The sequence below is a fragment of the Phascolarctos cinereus genome, unplaced genomic scaffold, assembly GCF_003287225.1.
Source record: "Phascolarctos cinereus isolate Bilbo 61053 unplaced genomic scaffold, phaCin_HiC Scaffold_8;HRSCAF=390, whole genome shotgun sequence".
NCBI lineage: Eukaryota > Metazoa > Chordata > Mammalia > Diprotodontia > Phascolarctidae > Phascolarctos > Phascolarctos cinereus.
In genome coordinates this window covers 27,061,333-27,083,052 of record NW_027556291.1, presented here as the reverse complement: position 1 = coordinate 27,083,052, position 21,720 = coordinate 27,061,333, and the positions used below count along the sequence as shown (strand labels likewise).

Genomic DNA, 21,720 nt, shown 5'->3' with positions numbered 1-21,720 from the left:
GGGAGAAGATTTGAGACCCAAGGCATCAATTCCTCTTCTTGCTGCCTTTCCTTACTTGATTAACCCATGATGCCTACTCATTGCTAGTGAAGTGGGAGAATGGAGTGAGTGCAGACCCAGGCACAGGGGGAGACTCTTCAATGCTCACCCTGCCCCATCCCTGTGCCATGTCTGGCCCAGCTGCTCTTGGACTGGGTGAGCAAGTGCAATCCAAGCTATGGGAGCCATGGCTGGCCATCTGAAGCATAGCTATAAACCCTGTTACATATGTGCATAGTATATTCCATATGCAGCCTAGATTTGGAGAGAGGATATTTTTAAAAAGTCTAAGAAAAGATAAGTAGGATGCCATGGTGTCATATACTGGGGGCGGGGTAGGTAGAGTCAGCCCAGAAAGGGTGGGAAGCTCTAAAAAATAGAACTCAGTTATGGGATTCTGAAGACATAAGCAGAAATCATTCCAATGAGGAGAAAAAGAGGGGATTGTCAGTAGAGACCAGGGACTTCTGCAAGCATGCATTAACCAATACACGGTATTTTAAGTAACATGCATAAAAGATAAACATTACTGAGGATAGCAGATAACTGAGTCTGAATACAAGAATACAATCCGACCCCAGAAGGAGACCTGCAGGAATGTTAAAACCTAGAACAAGCTGAGCTTGGTGGAGAATCCTAAGGACAAGAAAAAGGTTTATTTGGGGTTTGAAAAATTTGTAGGGAATGTGAAAGAAGGGTTAGACTCATTCTGCTTGGCTCAAAGTGGAACCTGTGGCTCAGAACCACATATGGAGGTTCACAAGGGCCAACTTCCATCTTGAAGATTTCTCAGTAATAACTCAGTAATGGCTCACACCACTTCTCAGGGTTTCCCCTGGGAAGACCAGAACTCGGCTCATGTATCTAAAAGGGCTCCCCAGTGTCCATGCAAGAACTCAGGCTAACAACGTATTGAATGTAGAATAGGCTTTATTTAACACAAATGCAAAGGACTTACTTGTGAGCCCATAAAGAGTCAGGAGAGCTCTCAGCTTTGCCAACCTGGCCCTTACACTGACTTCAGCTGGAGTAAGGGGCAGGGTGCTCTGCGGTTCAGCCAATACCCTCAGGTAGGTTCTACCTTCCCTTAGGGCCACATGGCTCACAGTGATATCAATCCTCACCATACAGGAGTACTCTTGCACTTTGTGTCCTCCGCTGTGCTGGTCTTCCCCTTTACATCTCCATCTCCAGAAAGTGGCTCCTTCTCCCCTTCCATGTCTCTGATTCTCCAAATCAGTCTGGGTCTCCAACTGATACCAGTTCCTCCTTGGGGAAGGGGGGGGGCAGGGTGCTAGAGGTAGAAGTAGATTTGCAGACAGGGAGATTAACTTTGATGTAAGGAAAAATAATGAGAGAAGTTCACATGGAATATGGGCTGATTAGCTGGACCAAATGACCTGTGAGGGGCATATGGACTCTGTAAATCTGTGACTCTGTGGTTCTGCAGAGAAGAAAAGGCTCAAAGAGCGGATAGACTTAGCAACTCTAAGGCAGGATGCTTGACCTCTATGCCTGGGGAAATTCTAAAATGTATCGTGAAAAGAATGGTTATGAACATCCAGAAAAGTAGTGATCACAAAAATGGACTGAGCACGTCTTCCTCAAGGGCAGGTAATGCCAAATTCAGGGTTATGAAAGCCCATTAAAGGTTGGCACCTTTTCAGCAATTCATATTGTTGCTGTTGCTGCCATTATTGTTATTATTGAAGAAGCAGATTGCTTAATGATCTAGGAAGCCCTGGGTTCAAGTCCCACTCTGGTCAAATGATTTAACCCTCTAGTGTTCCAGATAACTCTCTGTGTCTGTACCTTATAGAAAAGATGCCAACCTGCATTGGTTGAGGGATTTTCCTCATCCAGGAGTCCCCTTTGTGCCCATGGAATAGCAGCTCCATTCCCAACTCCTGTCTCTAATATAGGAGGAGGGCAAGAGGAAAAGGAACAATGCAATGAAAGGCCAAAAATGTGGGACTGAGCCTCCTGTGCAAGGAATGATGCAGGGCCACTCTGGGATCAGGCTATGCCAATTCAGTTGCCTCTTCTGCAGAATGAGGGGGACTGGACCAGATAGTCTCCAAGTCCTCTTCCAGGTAGAAATTCTCTCTATTGTCCTATGGCTGAACTACAACTTGAAATGGGCCAGGGAGCTCATGGAGGGCGCATCTTGAGCTGGATCTCAAAGGGTGAACAGAATTTGTAAAGGCAGTAAGGAGAGCATGCCAGGAGAGGAAAACAGCACAAGCCAAGGTATGGTTGCAAGGATGCCATCGGTAGAGATTTGGGAATCTTCTTTGGTCATGGGAATATCTTCATTGTCATAGGATTTCTAGCAATGAGATGAGAGCTGCAGTGCATCAAAGTAAGATGGCATCGTAGTAGAAACAGTATTGGTTTAGGAGCTAGGAGACTCGGGTTGGAGCTATGTGACCTTGGCTAAGTCCCTATCCCTCTCGAGACTTCAGCTGCTCCTCTATACAGCAATGGTTTGGACTAGGTGAGCTCTAAGGGCCATCTGGAACAAACTCTGATTCTATCCCCAGGAGTAGCTGCTCATCTGTTTGAAAGGTGATATCTGATTCCACATAGAGAGGGGGAGATAGGCTGGCAGACCCCCTACAGTTTAGGCCCCTGGATGGAAGCCTCTCCTTTGCTGAGCCTGCTCCTCCATTTGGCTGCAGGAGGGCTCTGTGGCCTATTGAAATCTCACTGACCACGTGTCTGGGACCTCAGCAGTTCTGGAAAGGGTTGGGGGAGGGAGGAAAGGAAGGTGCCCAGCTGCTGCTGAGCCTTTCCGAGAAGCAGAGGGCTCTAGGGGCTGAGGAGCTGGCCTAGAGCCTGGGAGCAGGAGCCAGGGACAGCAGCGAGTGGTCTGGAAAGCCAGGTTAGCTGCAAAGCGACACACCTCAAGCCACCAGGGGGCATCAGCACCCTGGACAAGGCAGCTCTTCTCCTCTGGGTTATAGGGACCTTGAAAGCTTGGTTGGGCAGCTGTTTTCCCCACTCCACCCCCTCCACCCTGGGGCCTTAAGCCCTCACTAGAACCTTGCCCTAGAGCCCAGGGTACAGCATTCCCAGGCAAGCCAAGAGAGCATGGCAAATCCTGACCTGGTAGATCCCCTCCCCCCCCACAGCCATGGTGGGTAGACTGGAGAGCACACTGAGAGGTGCCTACACCGCCCCCCCATGCCTACATTTACCCTTCTTAGTCATTGATTCATTCATTCCTCTAAGTCTCCAGGATATGATTGAATGTCAGAGCTGAGAGATACCTCAGAGATGATCTAGTCCAGTGCAATGATTTTATGAGTGAGAAACCTCAGCCTCACACGTTTGAAAGAGGTGGCAGAGTTTAAGTGAATTTGATACCTCCCCCCCCCATTTATTAAGCTCCTACTGTGGACAAGGAACTGTGCTGGCTACCGGTTAGTAGAAAGAGGTTAGACCTAGAGGCAGGAGAGAGATTAATTCAATCTCTGCCTTTGGAGCTTCCTGGCTGGGTGACCATTGGCAGGTGATTTCCACTCTCTGACCTTCAGCCTCATCACCTGTAAAATGGGGATAATATTGTAGGGCTGGAAGGTCATTCAGAAACAGAAGCCAGTTTTTAACCCAGGTCTTCTGAATCCAAATTCAGTGCCTCCCTAGCTCTCAACATCTCCTAAAGGAATCTGCCACTCCCCTAGAGGGAAAACTTACCATCAAACATCTTCAGAGAAGCCAGATCAGAATTCCCAGGAATGGGAATCAGGAGGTCCCTAACTATACCACTCACTAGCTATGCCAACTTAGATGAGTCATGTCCTATCCCTTTGTTTTCCCACATTTAAAATAATACCTATACATCTTGCCTCCCAGGGTGGTTGAGAGCATCCCAGAGAAAAAGGATTTAAGGTCTTATCAACATACCTCTTGCATAAGAGAGTATGGCCTCCTGGGGTTAAAAAACCAGGCAACAGATGAGAACAAGAGTTCTTAACCTGGGTCTGTGGACCCCTAAGGGATCTGTTAATAGATTCAGGGAGGGGGGAGTGTCTGGGAACTTTTTTTGATAATTAATTTATTTTTAGTTTTCAACATTTACTTCCATAAGATTTTAAGTTTTAAATTTTCTCCCCCTCCCACTCCTCTCCTCCCCCCAAGATGGCATGAAATCTGATATAGGCTCTACTTATACTTTCATGTTAAGCATATTTTCCCATTAGTCATGATGTAAAGAACAATTAGAACTAATGGGAGGAACCACGAGAATGAAGCAATAAAACAAAACAACAAAGGAAGAGGAGCGCAAATAGCATGCTCCCATCTGCATTCAGACCCCATGTTTCTTTCTCTGGATGTGGATAGCTATTTCCATCATGAATCTTTTGGAGTTGTCTTAGATTCTTGCATTGCTGTGAAGAGCCAAGTCTATCAAAGTAGTCGTCCCACAATGTGGCTGTTACTGCATACAATGTTCTCCTGGTTCTGCTCATTTCACTCTGCATCAGTTCATGTAAGTCTTTCCAGGTTTTTTTGAAGTCTGCCTGCTCATCATTTCTTATAGCACAATAGTATTCCATTACATTCATATACCACAGTCATTCCCCAATTGATGGGCATCCCCTCAATTTCCAATTCTTGGCCACCACAGAAAGAGCTGCTATAAATATTGTTGTACATGTAGGTCCTTTTCCCGTTTTTATGATCTCTTTGGGATACAGACCTAGAAGCAGTATGCTAGGTCAAAGGGTATGCATAATTTTATACTTCTTTGGGCATAGTGCCAAATAGCTCTCCAAAATGGTTGCATCACTTCACAACTCCATCAACAATGTATTAGTGTTCCAATTTTCCCACATCTTCTCCAATATTTATCATTGTCCTGTTTTGTCATGTTAGCCAATGTGATGGGTGTGACGTGGTATCTCAGAGTCATTTTGATTTGCATTTCTCTAATCAATAGTGATTTAGAACATTTTTTCATATGATTATAGATAGCTTTAGTTTCTTTCTCTGAAAACTTCCTGTTTGTATCCTTTGACCATTTATCAATTGGAGAATGACTTGCATTCTTATAAATTTGACTCAGTTCTCTATATATTTTAGAAACGAGGCCTTTATCAGAGGCACTGGCTGTAAAAATTCTTTCCTAGTTTTCTGCTTCCCTCCTAATCTTGGATGCATTGGCTTTGTTTGTGCAGAAACTTTCCCAATTTAATGTAATCAAAATGATCCATTTTGCATTTCATAATGTTTTCTATCTCTTGTTTGGTCATAAATTCTTCTGTTCTCCATAAATCTGACAGGTAAACTATTCTTTGCTCTTCTAGTTTGCTTATAGTTATCAGTCTTTATATCCAAATCATGTACCTATTTTGACTTCAATATCAATATAATTAGTTTCCTTCAAGATGCCAGTGTACTAGGCTTCCTCAGACTGACAAAGGGGTCCAGGACAACAAAACTTCTAGATTAGGATGTGGAAGGGATGGACTTATGTCAATAACAAGGCCCCAGGCACCCCTCAGTCCATGTGGGAAGAAGGCTGGCCTTAGGCTTCTTTAGGCCCTTTCCTCTCACATAAGAGGGACTGGACAGGATTTCTGCTTCTCCCCAAACACACAGTCTCTAGGGTCACTTCAATCTCCCAAACTCAAGAGCAAATGATCTCTCTCCAGTGACTATGGCCCATAGTCCCTGTGGGGACCCTGTCAGATCCAAGTACTCAGCGGCCTTGCTCCAAATATTGCCCTTTGCCCCTCTCAGAGAGTAGCCGATTGGCAGGTGTTGATTACACCCAGTAGTCTGGCCGTGGCAGTGGGCCAGCGGAGCAGGAGAGTCTTGGGCCTTTTTTTGTAAACCACTGACTAGCAGGCCTGCCTCTGCACCGCCCACCCCCTCCCCAGCACAGGGGTCTGAGTGCATTCTTTGGTGAGGCAGCCTGAGCTGGGGGCCCCTGATAATCTCCCAAGTTCCTACTCCTATTCCCCCAGGCAGGGAGCAGGGGGGTGGTGGAGAAGGGAGGCCCTTCTGCTGACTAGGGAGGCCCCACTTGGGGAGTCTGTGATTCATGTCCAGAAGGGGAACAACTCCGCAGCTGAGCTGCCTAGAAGGGCTTCCCGATTCCCACCAGCTGAGCCTGGGCCTTCCTTATGTCCTTTCACAAGAGAGACCATGTGAGGGGAATTCTGGGAGAAGCCCTGGCCTAGGCAGCAGGAGCCCCAGCATGGTTCTGCCCCTTACTCCTTATGCTGCCTTCCCATCTGTAAAATAAAGGAGTCAGACTAGATAGGTCATGTGTAAGGTTCCCTCCAAGAGTTGTATTCTCTGTTCTTGGGTCCTCCCAGTTCTAATAATCTAAATGTTCTGGATCCTGTTAGGACCACTCATTACACCTTCCTGACTGCTTCTGGCAGGGGTGGAACAAAAGCACTAAGATTTCATACACACACCAGGGGATAGCAGAGGCCCAGAAGCTGCTTCTTCCCAGCATCCTCTAGCTGATATCACTCAAGTACACCAACCTTGCCCTCAACTGTACTCACTGAGGGGAGCCATCCTGAAGCTCAGTTCTAGCCTTCTATCCCTACTCCAAGATACAGACTGAAATGATAGAGAGCAGGAAACTGATGTCCCCATCTCTCCTTAAATGTGGGGTCCTGACTTGATGAAGAGATGGCAACATGTAATTCAGAAAAAAAGGCTCACCAGTTACCACATTCCAGGCTCCCCAGGGCAGGCTGGTGAGGGAAGTATTTGGAAATATTGGGGCAAGGTACCCACTTATTCTGACTACACTAGAGACAAGGGTCCCCTGCCTTTCCATGAATGTAGCCTCCTTCCTCTCCACCACAAATGCTGACAAACATAGGTGTGGCCTATGTCCAGGTCCAAGGACTAAGCCAACCCCTGACCCCCAATTTAGGGGACTGTAGGGTGCAGAGGTGGGTGGGGTTTGAAGAACTGTCATAATCTCAAAAGTCCAGGGCTTGCTGGCTTCGGAGTTTTAGACCAGGGTAATGGAGAATGAGTGCACATTAATGGACTTGTTCTAATTCATCATCTGTCAAAATGTGTGATTACAGAATCTCACGGACTTGGGCATTATCTCGACACGTCCAAAACAGAAGTCATGACCTTTCCCCCAAAGCCTACATGTCACCTTTGACTCCTGACTCTTTCTCTTGCCCCCCATATTGACTCTGTTGCCAAGGCATCTCAATCTCACCTCTGAAACATCTATGGTAGACAGCTCCTTCTCTCCAGCTACACAACCTTCACCAGAGCTCTGGCTTAGACCCACCTTTTGCCTGGACTATTGCAATGGCCTTCTACCTGAAGTTCCTGCCTGATCTAATCCATTCTCCACTCAGCTGCATAAGAGATTTTCCTAACATATAGATCTGGCCAGCAAGCCCTGGACTTTGGAGATTATGACAATTCTTCAAAACCTACCTACCTCTGCACCCTACAGTTCCCTAATCATATTAGGCCCCTCCCCCCTTCAAAAATTCTAGCAACTCCTTATTACCTCCAGGATCAAATACAAAACCCTGTTTGGCATTCAAAGCCTTTTCTAATCGGAGCCCTTTCTACATCTCTAGTCTTCTTATACCTTTCTCCCCTTCCTACACTCTGCAGTTCAGCCATACTGGCTTCCTTTCTGTTTCTCACACACAAAATTCCCATTTCCCCTCTCCACACCTTTGCACTGGCTGTCCCCCACACCTGGAATGCTTCCCCTCCTCACCTCGATCTCTTACTTTCTCTGGATGCCTTCAAGACTCAGTTCAACTCCCCCATTCTGCAGAAGGTCTTATCTAGCCCTTCTCTCCCCTTCCCCACCTGCTAGTGCCTTCCTCTGGGGCTGCCTTTAGATCTCATATGTTCATAGTTTCTTGCATGTTGTCCCCATCATTAGAAGGTGAGCTACCTGAGGACAGGGACAGTCTTTACCTTTCTTTGTATCTCCAGGTGGTTTTTAATTGCTGGTGCTAGGGCAGCTCTGTTACTTCCTAGCTGTGTGTCCTGGAGGGAATCACTTAATTACTGGAGGGGTCATTTTCCTTCCCGTTAATGAGAGAACTGGTCTAGATGACCTCAAGGGTCTCTTCTAACTCTAAACGGCCATCCCTCGATAAGGGTCATCATCCATCTACCCTTTGCTTGATGGCATCCAGTGCCGGCAGCTGCCTCCTACCCCTTTGCTTGCCCTGCCCCTCACAAAGCAAACCACTCCATTTTTAGACAGTTCTACATTTTTGCCAAAATTGACTTCACAACTTACATTCAATATTCCTCATTGTGTCCTCTGGAGCCAAGCAGACCGAGTCTAATCATTCTTCCATTTGACAACCTCTAAAGCAGTTGAAGACAGCACTCAGGTCCTCTCCTAAATCTTTGTTTTTTTAATCTGAGGTGAACATCCTCAGTTCTTTCACCAGGCCCTTATGGAATAGTTTCCATTCTCTTCACAAAACATCTTCATTACACACTATTTTGTCATAAAAAAAGAAAACATTTTTAAAACCATCCCCAAAATGGACAATGGAGAAAATAGGGTCAAACTAGCCCCAGAGGAAACTGGGTAAATATTTGCTGAAGAAAATAGCCAATCTGGCTCCACCAGCCTCCAGTGCCCTCCCCTTTGCCCCCAGTTAATTTTAATGACTTTCCTGCCCTTTGACTGACCTTAATTAGTCAACAACTTGGACCTGAAATGACCCCAAGGCCAGAGGACACCATCTGCATACATGCCTTTGTATCTAGCTGTATCAATAATTAAAGCCCTTCTCTTCTTATTAGGATCTTTGCGTGTTGGAAGCTTATTCCCCCTCCCCTAGAGAATCTGAGTTAGCATTCCTAAGTATAATCTTCAAGGACAAAATCCATAATCACCCCCCATAAGGCCCTTGATCCTCACTAGAGAAGATAAACTAAGGTCCCCCTTCTGGCAAGGCAGGCCCAGACAATTTATAGGCAGAATTCCCTGGGAAGACTCATGGCCATATGAATTGAATTACATACTATCACATATACCTATGTAACATTAACTGCCTCTTGCTTGCTTTTCTTCCACCCCTAAAATCAGCTAAGAAAGTCTTTCCCATTTCACCAATTATAATTTCATAGATGTGTCTATGGGCCTTACAGCACCTGAGACCACAGATAAGCCTCTCCATATCCCCCTTTGCAGCCAACCTTGAATAATCTGCAAGACATTCTAATCCCATAGTCTCATGCCCCTCAATCACTTACTGTCTTCAAAGATACCAAACTATAGATATGGAAACACGTGCAATAGATAGCACCTTGCTCCTCACCAGTCAATGTCCCGGAGCTCCCCAAAAGGAGCATCTCTAACACATGTCAGGATGGGATGTACAAAAAGGGAAAACTGGGAAGTCATCTTGGGAGCCGCCATACCACCAGCCCAGTCTGGATGCAGATGTGGAAACATCACACCCCCATCTCCAGCTCTCCTGAGACTTCTGTAGGTTACACAAAATAGCCTTTCGTAATATCCCACTGAGCCATCTCCCCAGCTTGGCACTCACGAGCTACAGGTTGGATCCTTAGGGGGACGTTCCTCTTCTGGTTCAAGGGTGTTCTATAGGTCTGTACTATAATCCACAATCCCCTGCTGCTAGGCTTATGTTTAATAATCAGCCAATAGACAGAATTAGCTTAAAACAAAGTCATTTACTAAGACGGTATCTTTGTAAGAACAGTAGTAACAAAACAGTCACTCCATAAACCTGGGTCATATTTTCTTACAGTGAAACCTATGTCAGTATGAAGAGCGGGCACACACTTAGAACATACTCATAACATGGCACACACATAGAGAACACATGTGCCCAAGGCGCCTCATGCCTCTGATGCCATTTGACTGACAGGGCTAACTCTTCTTCATTGACAGCTGACTCTCTTCTCTGCTGCTAAGGGTCTCACTCCCCAGAAGCACCTCCACTTACTCTCTCCCAACTCTCTTTGTTGAGTGAATTCTCTTCTATGGCGTGAGTTGCTCATGAGCAATGGGCTGGAGGGGGGACCGGATGAGAGTAGATCCCCCTCCCTCTCTGCCTCCAGAGAGATCCCTTCTCCATCTGCCTTCTGGCAGGTTGGATGGAGCAATCCTCTCTCTAGAGCTGGGTTCTTCCTCTATAGCTGGCTCTCCTCTTTCTTGCCAAGGCTCACACTCCACAAAGCTCTCCTGCCTGGACTGTCTCCAGAACTGGTAAATCATCTTTTTAAACACCACCAGGGGCAGGCATGGCCAATGTTTATCTAATCAACAGCAAGCTGCCTTCTAATTCCATTAGGGATTTTGTAAAGGGATAAGAAATCATAGCAACATCTTTGCACTTCATTTAACACATTAATATCTCATTACCTGACCCTTCTGTAATCTCATCAACTGAGCTGGGGAGGACATCAGTTGGTCCGGAATGTCCTGATCAACTCTCTCCTTTACTACACTTACATAAATCTCTTTTGTGCTTGAGTTGTCTACTTTTCCTCTTTTCTGGTGTAGATAGTGAGTTACCATATAATCATTCACTTGGGGAAGGGAAAAAAGCCAAAGAGAAACTTCAGTTAGTCCCTTCATCTACCCTAGGACTGCATGAAAACACAATCAGAAGCAATGGACACTAGAAAAGAAGTCCTGTCAGAGAACCCAGCAAGACCACACAGAATGGAAATCTTCCATATCTCCATGGCACTTTGGAGAACATAGAAACCATTCACCACCCTGATAGGGGTCACCCCATGGAGCATAGAGACTTGAACAGAATTTTAGAAAAGTTAGATATGATATATCTCTGGCAATAACTGAATGGGAACAGAAAAGAGTATACATATTTTTCAGCTGTTCATGGAGCCTTAACAAAAACTGATCATGAACTAGGGCATACAAACCTTATAAATGGAGCAAAGTAGAAATATTAAACCCAACACAATAACAATTGTGTTCAACAAAGGATTCTTGAAGAGAGGATTAAAAATTAATTAGAGACTAAATAGCCTAATACTAAAGAATTTGTAGGTCAAAGAACAAATCACAGAAGCAATAGAAAATTTCATCAAAGAAAATCGCAATAATGAAACAACATACCAAAACTTTCGGGATGTAGCCAAGACATTCCTGAGGGGAAATTTTATACGTCAAAACACATTTATGAACAGAAATGGATAGTTCTATCCCTTTGGGTGACTGAGGTGGAATGAATGTGCAGGTTATAGGAGCTGAAGAATTGGAAGTCAGTCAGGCTATGGGAGGGGACACTGACATGTCTACTGCTATCCCCAAGTAAGGGCAAGGGTTAGGAAGGAAAGGAAGACTGGATATAAAGGCATGAGACGTCTATGGTATTAGGAGAGAGTGGTCAGCAGTGCAGTGTCTTCCAGAGGAAATGTAGCAGCCGTGAGTGCAAGAAGCTGGGAGTTTGAAAGGAAGGGATCTAGGATGACGAGAAGCTTGTTAGTAATAGAACGAATTTCTCAGGACTTAACAGAAGGGGAAGGTAGAATACATAGGGACCCAGGAAAGGCAGGGAAGAGGAAGATGAGAATGAGAGACCCAGAAGGGATTGAAAGGGAAGGAGATTGTTCCAGATCACAGGAATTAAGTGAGAAGGATATGGGAGTTTACTACTCACAGCATGAGGATGGTACTAGTTGACTTGGGCTTTCAGCCTCCAAGGTTCTGTGATGGCAAATGGCTTCAGTCTGCTCTCTCTCAAACACCAGAGAAGATGGGGTTGAGCCAATAGGAAGGTCAGCTCAAACATCTGGGTCAGTGGAATACCTGCTGTTCAGGTCCCTGGGGGCCTGATTCAACTTGCACATGGTACTAGTTCTTTTGCCTCATCCCAAGAGGTCATGCTGCTCATGGACCGTGCATTTGGTTTTTGGTCAGGCCTGATGTCTGAAGTCCCGGTCCTAGCTGAAGTCATGGCAGTGAATCACCTGGTGCCTCAGTGCTCTCCTGTTCTGGAGAACTGAAATGTTCTTGTTTTTCTCAGGTGCCTGTGGAATCAAGGCCAAGGAGGCCATCAAAACTGAGCTCTGAGAGAAGTTAGGATTAGAGACCCACATTCCCAGATCTAGTGATGGAAAAGGAATAATCTGTAAGGCCCTAGGTGACAGAAGTGGCCTTGGCCTAGCTGGGAACAGGACAGGAATGATGGACAGTAAACCTCAGAATGAGGCAGCTTTCTGCCACCTACCCGGCCCCCACTTCCCAGGGAGCCGGGTAATGAAAGGTGAGGCTTTGCAGTTTTCTCAGATGGCTCATGACCTCAACGTGTAGCAGTGGGTATCCAGTCAAGGCTTCCAAGCTTAGGCCCTGAGAGAGAGAGACCAGAGCAGTGACCCACTCCCTTGCGCCCAGTGACAGAGGACACTCTGCTGCTTTATAAACATTTCTTAAGTTTATCTGTGTGTATTCCTTACTCCACACACCTCCCCAACCCCTAGGAAGGGCATATACTAGATATACTTCCTCTCCCCTTAAAGCACCCTGGACAGGGCCAAACCCATAGTAGCTGGCTAACTTGCCTGTACTGTCCCCAGTTTGGAAACTCAGGCTTACAGACCACAGCTGGCAAACTCTGCCCTTGAGAGCTAGAAGCTATGGGCCATTTTCTTTCCCAATCTGCAGTCCACAGAGCCACTGTCTGTTAATTTGTAAGGCACAACACGAGCCCGATAACGTTCAACTTTCTTGACAAACTTAACGAGTCAAACAACAGTTCAAGGTAAAATCAGAAAGGATACCATAAGGAAGTCCCTGTTCAATTGCCAAGTGAATTATTGCATCCAGAGAGACACGAAAGGTCATTAAGGCCAACCCTCTGTCCGATGGGAAGATGAATCTTCCCTTTACAATCTCCCTACAAAGTGGCTACCCAAGTTCTGTTTAAGCATTTCTAATGGCAGGGAACTGACAACCCCCAAAGCCTTCCTAGTCTATCCTTTGGGAGCTCTGGCTGTTCCTTATACGAAGGAGGTTAAGCCGACCTTATAAATGCACTCCTCTCCCCATTTTTCACACGTAGTTTAGCCAAATATATGATCTAGAGAATTTCTGCCTCCCTCTTCTTACCAACACATATTTTCCAGTGGCTTCTTCTAGGTGTGAAACCATTTCTTCCCCCATACTTTGCAATTGCCTATGTCCTCCCCTATCCCATGAGTAACCTCTTGCAACTCCTTATCCGGCCAACCCCAAAAATCATAGAGCAAGTTAGAGGAGCAATCAGAACCAGAAGCTGTGTTTCTCTGAACTTCAATTTCCTTATTTGTATAATGAGAGTTTGGGACTAGTGACCTCTGAGGCTCCTTCCAGCTCTAAATCCGCACTCCTGTGACTCCTAGTCTTTGTGCGGCCTGACTCCCTGGTGCAGGCCCTCATCACTTCCTAACTGGACAATCAAAATAGCCTGCTCCTTGGCATCCTAGCTTCATCTCTCCCTTCTCCAGTCCATCCTTCACTCAGCTGTCAAATAAACCTTCCTTAATGCACAGATCTGACAGTATCATCCGCCACCCCCTACACTCAATCAACTAACTCCAGGATCAAATAGAAAATCCTCTGTTTGGCCTTCAAAGCCTTCCATAACCTGACCCTTCCTACCTTTCTAGGCTTCTTACATCTTGCTCTCCCCTACATACTTTCTGATCCAGTGATGGTGGCCTCCTGGCTGTTCGTCAAACAAGGTACTCATTCCTTTGCACTGATTGTCCCCCATACCTGGAATGTTCTCCCTCAACATTCCCATCTCATAACTTCCTTCAAGGCTCAGCTCAAATCCCATCTTCTGCAAGAGGCCTTTTCTCCTCTCCCCAATTCCGATCCCAACCCTGGTAGTCAACGGTCAATAAACATTAATCAAGTGCCTACTATGTGTCGTGCACTGACACATGAAATATGAAAAAGCAAGACAGTCTCTGCCTTCAAGGAGCTTACAATCATATGGGGAAAGAGGCACAAAAGAAAACTGAAAAGGGGTGTGGGAGGAAAGGATGGTACCCAGCGTGGGAGCACAGTGAAAAGTTAAAGAAATCCAAAATAAGTGCAGCATTTTGGGCAATGAGGAGATTTCCCTTGGAAATTACCTCCCAGCTACACTGCATATATCTTGCATGTGTCTGACATAGAAGTGACAAACATGAGCTTGGACAGACTTGGGGAGATGGTGGAGGATAGAGGATAGAAGGGCCTGGCAAGCTATGGTCCATGGGGTCATGAAGGGCTAGACACAGCAGAACAACCACAATACACAGTTGTTTACATGTTGTTTCCTTCCATCAGAATATGAAATCCTTGGGGGCAGGGGACTGTGTTTCTTATCAGCACAGTGCCTGGCACAAGAGTAAGCCTGACTCACTCTATTCCGTCATGCTCTCTATTTGTTTGGAGCCTCCATTTTGTATGGATCTTCTGAGAGGATTTTACCACCAAAGGCACAGTTTTAAGAGCTAAAAATTATGAAGGTACTACCAAGTATTGATCGGCCCCAGTGGAAAATAAGAGAAGGGGATACATCACTGCATGTTGTAAACTGAACCGCAGAGAATGACAGTAACTTATACAAATACACACAAGCTGTTGGCCGTGATGCCATTAATCCTGGAGGAAGTTGAACCAGTTTACAAAGTTGCTCTGACAAGGCCAGGATGCAGAAAGACAGGGAAGAAATGGGAGATTACATACAGACAGCCATCAGCAATAACAGCTTAAGGAGTTAGTGGATTCTCTCTCCTATCAAAGTTATCTACAAACCATCCCACTTCTTCAAGGAACATGACCTGCAAACTAATCGACCTCCTCATTCCTCCAATGGACACCCACTACTCATCCCGACTTTTTCCTTTCTCCTATAGAAATGATCTGTAAACCACCCCCACTCCAATTCTCCTTGTAGATCTCAGGAAAATAAAGTTGCTCTGCTTCGCCAGTCACCATAGGGTTAAAGGGGTTACCGAGGCATGCTTCCTATCTGCTTTTTTTCCCACAATGCTCCTGCCGGCTGAGATGGCTGGGCAAGATTGCTTTGGTCATCTTTTCCCCTCACTCCCCCTACTCTAAGAATAGAATGGCTATCGAACTGGACTGCCCCAGCTCTCAGGAAGTGGGCTCCCTGTGCCATGGCCAATCGATCTGTTTATAATGTACTTATTATCATGAATAGCCTCCTGGCACAGACCAAGATGAGAGCCACCCTGAGTTCAGCATCTCTGTCCATCATCTCTCCTCCTGAGGCACCTGAAGGTGTGGGGATTTCAAATGATTTTAAAGTAATTCAATTTAGCCCAAAAACATTTACTAAATACCTACGATGTGCCATGCCCTGTGCTAGGTGACAGGGATAGAGACAAAAAAAAAACTCCTGAAGGAGCCAGGAGAAACAAAGCACACAGATAAGTAAACATGTACACACTGACACAGAAAACAGAAAATGATGCAAAGTCGCTTCAGTGGGGGAGTAACATTAGTAACAAGGACTAGGGGATCAGGAAAGGTCCCCAAATACAAAGCAGCACTGGAGCCATGACTTGAGGGAAGCCAAGGATTCCAAGAGGTGGAGACGGGGAGGCAGCACATTTCAGGCCTCAGGGACCACCTGTACAAAAGCAGAGTGAAAGGGGAAACAGCTAGTAGGCCAATCTGGCTGAAATATAGAGTGCATCAATGTGGGAGAAGGCTTGAAAGGTTGATGGGAGTCAGATTAAAAAGGGTTTGCACGTCTTGGCTGACAGCTTAGTTCAAGTCAACAAATTCTGCCAAGAATTCCAGGTATGGGAATGGTGAGAGCAAAGGTATGGAGGTGGAAGAGATCAGGAGGAGAAATGGGGCTGGAGAGAAGGCCACTTGGTTTGGAGTATTATGTGATCAGGCTAGACAGGTAGGTTGGAGCCAGGTTCCAGAGGGCCTTGAATGCCAGTCAGGAGTTTTTCTTTTACTTGGTAAGCAGTTGGAAGTCACTGAAGGTTTGTGAATGAAGAAGTGAGATGATCAGAGCCATGCACTTGGAAGATTATTCAGAATGTAGAGGCTGGATTGGAGAGGGGATTAGTCTGGAAATGGAGAGACCAGTAACATCACTATCATTTCCTTAATGTGGACAATAAGACAACATCCTCTCTACCTGCAACCTAGTTCTCTTCTCAGTTCCAGACTTTTGGATTTCAGACATCACTATGACATTCTAGCTGTCCTCTAGAAAAGAATAAAAAATCAGTCAATCAACAAGCATTTATTAAGCACCCAGTATGTACCAGCCACCACACTAAAAAGAAAGGTAAAACCAGCAAAAAGTCTCAGCTCTCAAGGACCTCACATTCTAATGGGAGAAATGACATGTCAGTAACAAGGTACATACACAATATATTGTAAATGGAAGGAAATCTCCAGGGTAATGCAGGTGGAAGAACTGGGAAAGGCCTCCTGTAGAAGTTGAGATTTGAGCAGTCTCTGAAGGAAGCCAGAGAAACAAACAGGTAAAGAAGGAGAGTCTTCTGTGGGGGGGTGGGGGAAGGGGGGGAAACCAGTACCAAAAACAGTGGGGAGATGAAATGTCATGTTGGAAAGAACAGTCATCGGGGCAGCTAGGTGGCGCAGTGGATAGAGCTCTGGCCTTCGAGTCAGGAGGATGTGAGTTCAAATCCAGTCTCAGACACATGTCACTTACTAGCTGTGTGACCCTGGGCAAGTCACTTAACCCCGATTGCCTCACCAAAAAGCAAAAAAAAAGAAAAGAAAAGAACAGTCATTGTAACTAGATTGTAGAGTGAGTGGAGGAAAGTAAGGTGTAAAAAGACTGGAAAGGTAGGAAGGGGCCCTATTCTAAAGTGCTCTAAATGCCAAAGAGTGGGCTTTTTATTTGATCCTGGAAATAACAGCTGTTGGAGTTTTTTGGGGGAGGGGAACATGGTCAGATCTGTGCTTTAGGAATCACTTTTGCAGCTGAGTGGAGAATGGATTGGAGAAGGGAGAGACTTGAGGCAGGAAGACTAATTAGAAGGATAAGTCCAAGGGAGAGGTGATGGAGAGCCCCAACTATGGTGGGGCCTCTATGAGTGAGGAAGAAGAGACATACACTTCAGATATTAGGGAGGTAGAAATGACAAGATTTGGTAACTTATTTGGAGATGTGGGGTGATAGTGAGGAGTTAAGGAGTTGGAAACTTTCTTGATTTACAACCATCTGGGAGAGTTTCCATGCATACCTGAGTGGAAGCTGGAGGATTACCTCTGTACCTAGAGGATTCTCTTGAAAGACAAGTGAGGATGATAGCTTCCATTATAAAGCACTCTACATACATCATATTAGCTCATTTGATCCTTACAACAACCCGATATGGTAGGTGCTATAGCTATCCTCATTTTAGAGACACTTCAACTGAGGCTCAGTGGTTAAGTGGCTTCCCCGTGGCCACACAGATTCTGAAGCAGGATTGGAATCTAGGTCTTCCTGAATTCCTTCTAGGTTCAAGCCTCTATGCACTCTGTCCCATTCTTCTCAATGGAAGTGAGTGCACCGTTTCAGATTGTTTTGTTTACCTCTGTTTGGTTTCTAACCTTGGTTTCTATACTAGAGCTGAGGGTGGGGGAGGAAACCACTGGTAGGTGTGTCTGGGTATCTTTGCTGTCTTCTGCCTCTCCTTCTCTAACTCTAACCCTAACCCTTGAGCAGAGGGGGAATAGTTTCAAGCAGTCTGCAAGGAAACAAGCAAGAAGAGAATCTGAGTGTGAACTAGATTTGGGAATTAGAAGACCTTGGGAAAGTGGGTAGCTGTGAAGTGAGGGTCCCCTGAACCAAAGATATCTTCCAATCAGGCCCTGTGCCTGGAAAACATGCCTTTAGTAAAACTAACACCCTCTAATAAACATCTTAGCACTAAGAAGTTTATCAGATTGGCTAATTGAGGCTAACAGAGCAGTGTAGGGGCAATAGGTCAAAGTATGCCTGTGATCGGATGAGGGAAGACAGTAGTGAAGACCCTAGGACACTGGGCATCTCAGAGTATGTGCCGAGGTCAAGAGGTCAGGTCACTGAAGTCACCGAAGGAGAGATGGGAGTGTAGCAAAGGCACAGTTTCCTTTCCGAACTTTCTCTAAGTAGGCTGGGCTGGCCAGGCAGGGCTTTCCCGATATGACAAGTGCCCAGGCCGGAGGTGCACTTAGGGATCCTGAAATGGGGTGGGATCCCACTGAAGAGAGGGTGATCCCAGACCCTGGACTCCATCACTAACGATTCTCCTGATCTTTGATTCATTTCCCTTCAGACTTTTGATAAGGATCCCAGAGATGGTTAGGGGAGTTTTCTCTGGATCCTTGACAACCTTGGGCAGGGGCTGGTATCCCATTCTTCAGGACGGTGGAGAGGGCAACAGGGTACAGAGAGGAGGAAGGGAGACAATGGGGCGGAACCCCCGCCCTGGGGTGAGGGAAAGAGAATTGACTGCAGCATCCGAGGCTCCGGGCCCCGGGTATAGCAGCGGCTGTGCCCCAGGAAGGTACCAGAGGGCACACCACAGCATGGCACCGCACGACACTTTCTATTCCATTCCATGCCTGCGGCCCCAGCCCAGCCCAGCCCACGAACCCAGTCCGGGGCTCCTGGCGGCCTGTCCCCTGCTTCCCCAAACTGCTGGCCACTACTCAGTCCGCCCCCGCCTGGCTCGGTCTGGTCCGGCCCTGGGGCAGAGGGGAGGGGCCCGCGCTGAGCCCTCTCCCCCGCCGACCGTGCCCCCCAGCGTCGTGCCCACCTCTGCCACGGCCGCCGGGCGTCGTTTCCCCGGCCCCTGGCCCCAGCCCCCGGTCCAGCTCGGCCCCCGGCGGCTCCGGGCTGGGGCTCGGGCTCGGCGCAAACAAAGCCCTGATTGACTTCCCAAAGGGGCGGGGCCCAGCGCTGCGGGGCCGCCTCCTCCCGGCCCCCGGATTTGCAGGCCTCGGGCGCTCTGGGGGGCAAGAAGGGTGGGGGCTTCGCCTTTAGGGCCAGGAGGGGCTACCCTGCACCCACCCCAGCGCGATCCCCGGGCGAGGGGGCCCCTTCGGGGCCCACCTCCCGGGGAGCCAGGCCAGGGCGGGGCAGCCCTGGGAACAAGTTGGTAGTGGGGTGCCCCTCGAGGGCAGGGGTGGGGTCCGACGCCCAACCATCTCTTTTCCATTAGAGGTGAGCGAAATGCACCCCTTGTCCTGGGCTGGTGCTTGGGTGGCGGGTGGAAGGGGCCTTGTCATAAGTCCGAGCGGAGGAGAGCACAGTCGCCACCCTCCCTCACCCCCGCCCTCCGCCCGCAGGGGATTCGGGCCCTCAACCCACCGGGAGGGCTGGGGACCCGGGGCCCGTCTGACCTCCCTCTTTCCTCTCTGACCTCACCTCCCGCCCTAGCCAGCCTCTGGAGACCAAGGGCGGCTAAGTTTGGCTATAGAGGGGAGGGGGCGGGCCCGAGGTACGGGGGGGGTGTATGGGGGGAGGAGGAAGAGGAGGAGGAGGAGAAGCGGTGAGAAGGCTGTAGCTGCTGCAGACAGTGGGAGGAAAGGGGGGGAGGAGGAGGAGGAGAAAGGGATGACAGGGGGAGAGGGAGAGGAGGGGGGAGGAGGAGGGGTGGAGGAGGAGGAGGAGAGGAGGGTATGAGGGACCGTCTGTCGCGGGACGGTCTGGGCAGCTAGGGCGCTGGGCCGGGAGGAGGCGGCAGCAGCAATAACAGCCGGAACAACAACAACAGCCGCGCCGCGCGGAGCCGCGCTGCGCCGAGAGCCGCGCCGAGCCCAGCCCAGCCCAGCCCAGCCGTGCCGCGCCGCGCCGCGCCGTGCAGCCACCGGCTCCCCGCGCCCGCGCCCGCGATCGCGATGGCCCTGCAGAGCCCCGAGTCTGGAGAAGAGAAGGGGCCCTGGGAGGCGGAGGAGAAGGAGCCGGTGAGCAGCCCCGAGCCCGAGCTCACAGTGAGCACCCGCGGCCCCGGCTCCGGCCCCGGCCCGGGCTTCCAGCCCCCCGAGGGGGGCTACGGCTGGCTCGTGGTGTTCGCCGCCACCTGGTGCAACGGCTCCATCTTCGGCATCCAGAACTCCTTCGGGATCATCTACACACTGCTGCTGGAGGAAGAGAAAGGGGAGAAAAGCCAGCAAGAGTTTAAGGCAGGTGAGTGTCCCCCACTCCCCACGCCCCGCAGCCCCACTGTCTCCACAACCCCAGCGGCACTCACCTGGCTGGCTTTTCTCTGCACTCTATTCGCCTTCGGGAGAGGGGCTGGCGTTTGCGTCTGTGCACCCGGGGGGCAAGCTCCCGACCCACCTGCGCGCCCTGCAGCCCCGCCTGCGGCTGACACTGGGGACCCCATCGCCTAGCTCTCCCCAGACTCCCAACAGCCGGCCTGTGGCTCGGGCCATCCTGGCTGTCAGGCAAGGTCCCCAGGGCAGGCAGAGCTCGGAGCAGCCGCCCCATTGGAAGCAATGAACTTTTTTTTCCTCGCAGACATTTCCATCCTCACCTCCCGGGGTTTGTTTAAAATACTTCGTGCGTGCGCGTGTGCTGGGGTTGGGGGCGGGGGGAGGGACAGTATTTACATTTATTAGTTGTCCCAAGTCGAGACGAGGAGGAGGGAGGTAAGCACTGACCAGGTCCCTGAGCTCTCCAAAGAGCGGAATCCGCTTCTGTGGGCACGAATGGCTCGGCACGGGCCGGTTGCACTTAGAAATGCTTTAGAAATTTTGGCAGATCGGCGCGCAAACAGGCACATGGCAGGCGTGCGTGTGTACGAGTGTGTATGTGTGTATATACGCGTGGGGGGGGGGTGTATGTGCGTGTGTGTATGCCGCGTGCCCCTATCTTTTTCTGCCCTGGTTATAACTTGCCTTGCCAGGGTCGCACGCTGCCCGCCGCCGTCCAGTTCAAGCAAAGCGTGCTATACACCCCCGCCCCCGCCCCCCGTTACTGGTGGGGGGACCCCCGGCAGCTGCTTGCCTCCCACCACATTCCTAGCCCTGCACTAGAGGCTGGGGGCTTCGGGCTGAGAAAGTATGTGTGGGAACCCAGGTCAGACCCAGGACCTGTTTGAGGCATCAGGGAGAAGCCCTTGGGTCTTGATCTTCTCGATAGATGTGGGATCCGGGGGAGGGGGGAAGGTCCCCTTTCCCTTCCTGTCACCAGACCCGGGAGATTCGAGCTTGCACACGCACACACACAAACCACAGAGCCACAGTCACTGGAGCGCCTGCCCGTTCCTTTGCTGTTAAACCCACACGTGGGCTCGGAGGGTTCAAGAAAACAAAAGTGGCCTAAACCTCCTGCCCGCCACATCGCAGAAAAGTTTGTGTCCCAGTGTAGGGACTGAAGGCTCTGAGAAGTACCCTCTGGCCAGGGCGCCTAGGGTGCCCAGCCCAGCCGAACCCAACGCCACCACCCCTGGCCGAAAGAGGACCCTAGAGTTGACCTTGGCCTGCTCGTTGCTGGGCTTGGCCAGGAGCCATAGGCCGTCCTCCCTCCTACCCCCAGAGAAGCCTTGAGGCTGGGGATTGGGGTGAGGGTGGGGGACGGGGAAGAGAGGAACTTCCGAGGCCTGGAGGCAACCTTTCTCCCAATGGGGTGAACAGATGGGGTCCCTCTGTGCCCTGCAACTGGCGATCACTGGGGCATTGTGCCCAAACGGCGTGCTCGTTCATTGCCCTCAGGCTGGGGAAATCGGGGC

The 21,720-nt window shown here is 48.9% G+C and overlaps 1 protein-coding gene and 1 long non-coding RNA gene across 4 annotated transcripts in view; one reads left to right on the top strand and one right to left on the bottom strand.

Annotated features, from left to right (window-relative positions):
• Positions 1–951: 951 nt before the first annotated feature.
• Positions 952–12,102, bottom strand: LOC110193033 (uncharacterized). 2 transcript variants are annotated; one of them, XR_002320353.2, is made up of 2 exons: positions 11,685–12,102; positions 952–1,333 (listed from the first exon to the last, which is right to left on the bottom strand). It is a non-coding gene; the product is annotated as an uncharacterized LOC110193033 (long non-coding RNA). The 2 variants fall into 2 exon arrangements; XR_013483590.1 differs by lacking the exon at positions 11,685–12,102 and adding an exon at positions 8,309–8,546.
• Positions 12,103–18,975: 6,873 nt separating this feature from the next.
• Positions 18,976–21,720, top strand: part of SLC16A2 (solute carrier family 16 member 2) — a 107,356-nt gene continuing 104,611 nt past the window's right edge. For both annotated transcript variants that reach the window (XR_013483694.1, XM_020964536.2), the window contains exons 1-2: positions 18,976–19,208; positions 19,762–20,174. Coding sequence is in view for 1 of the 2 variants with exons in the window: in XM_020964536.2 (XP_020820195.1) it covers positions 19,886–20,174 (289 nt within the window). In the remaining variant the exon portion in view is untranslated. The remainder of the gene's footprint in view (positions 19,209–19,761; positions 20,175–21,720) is intronic.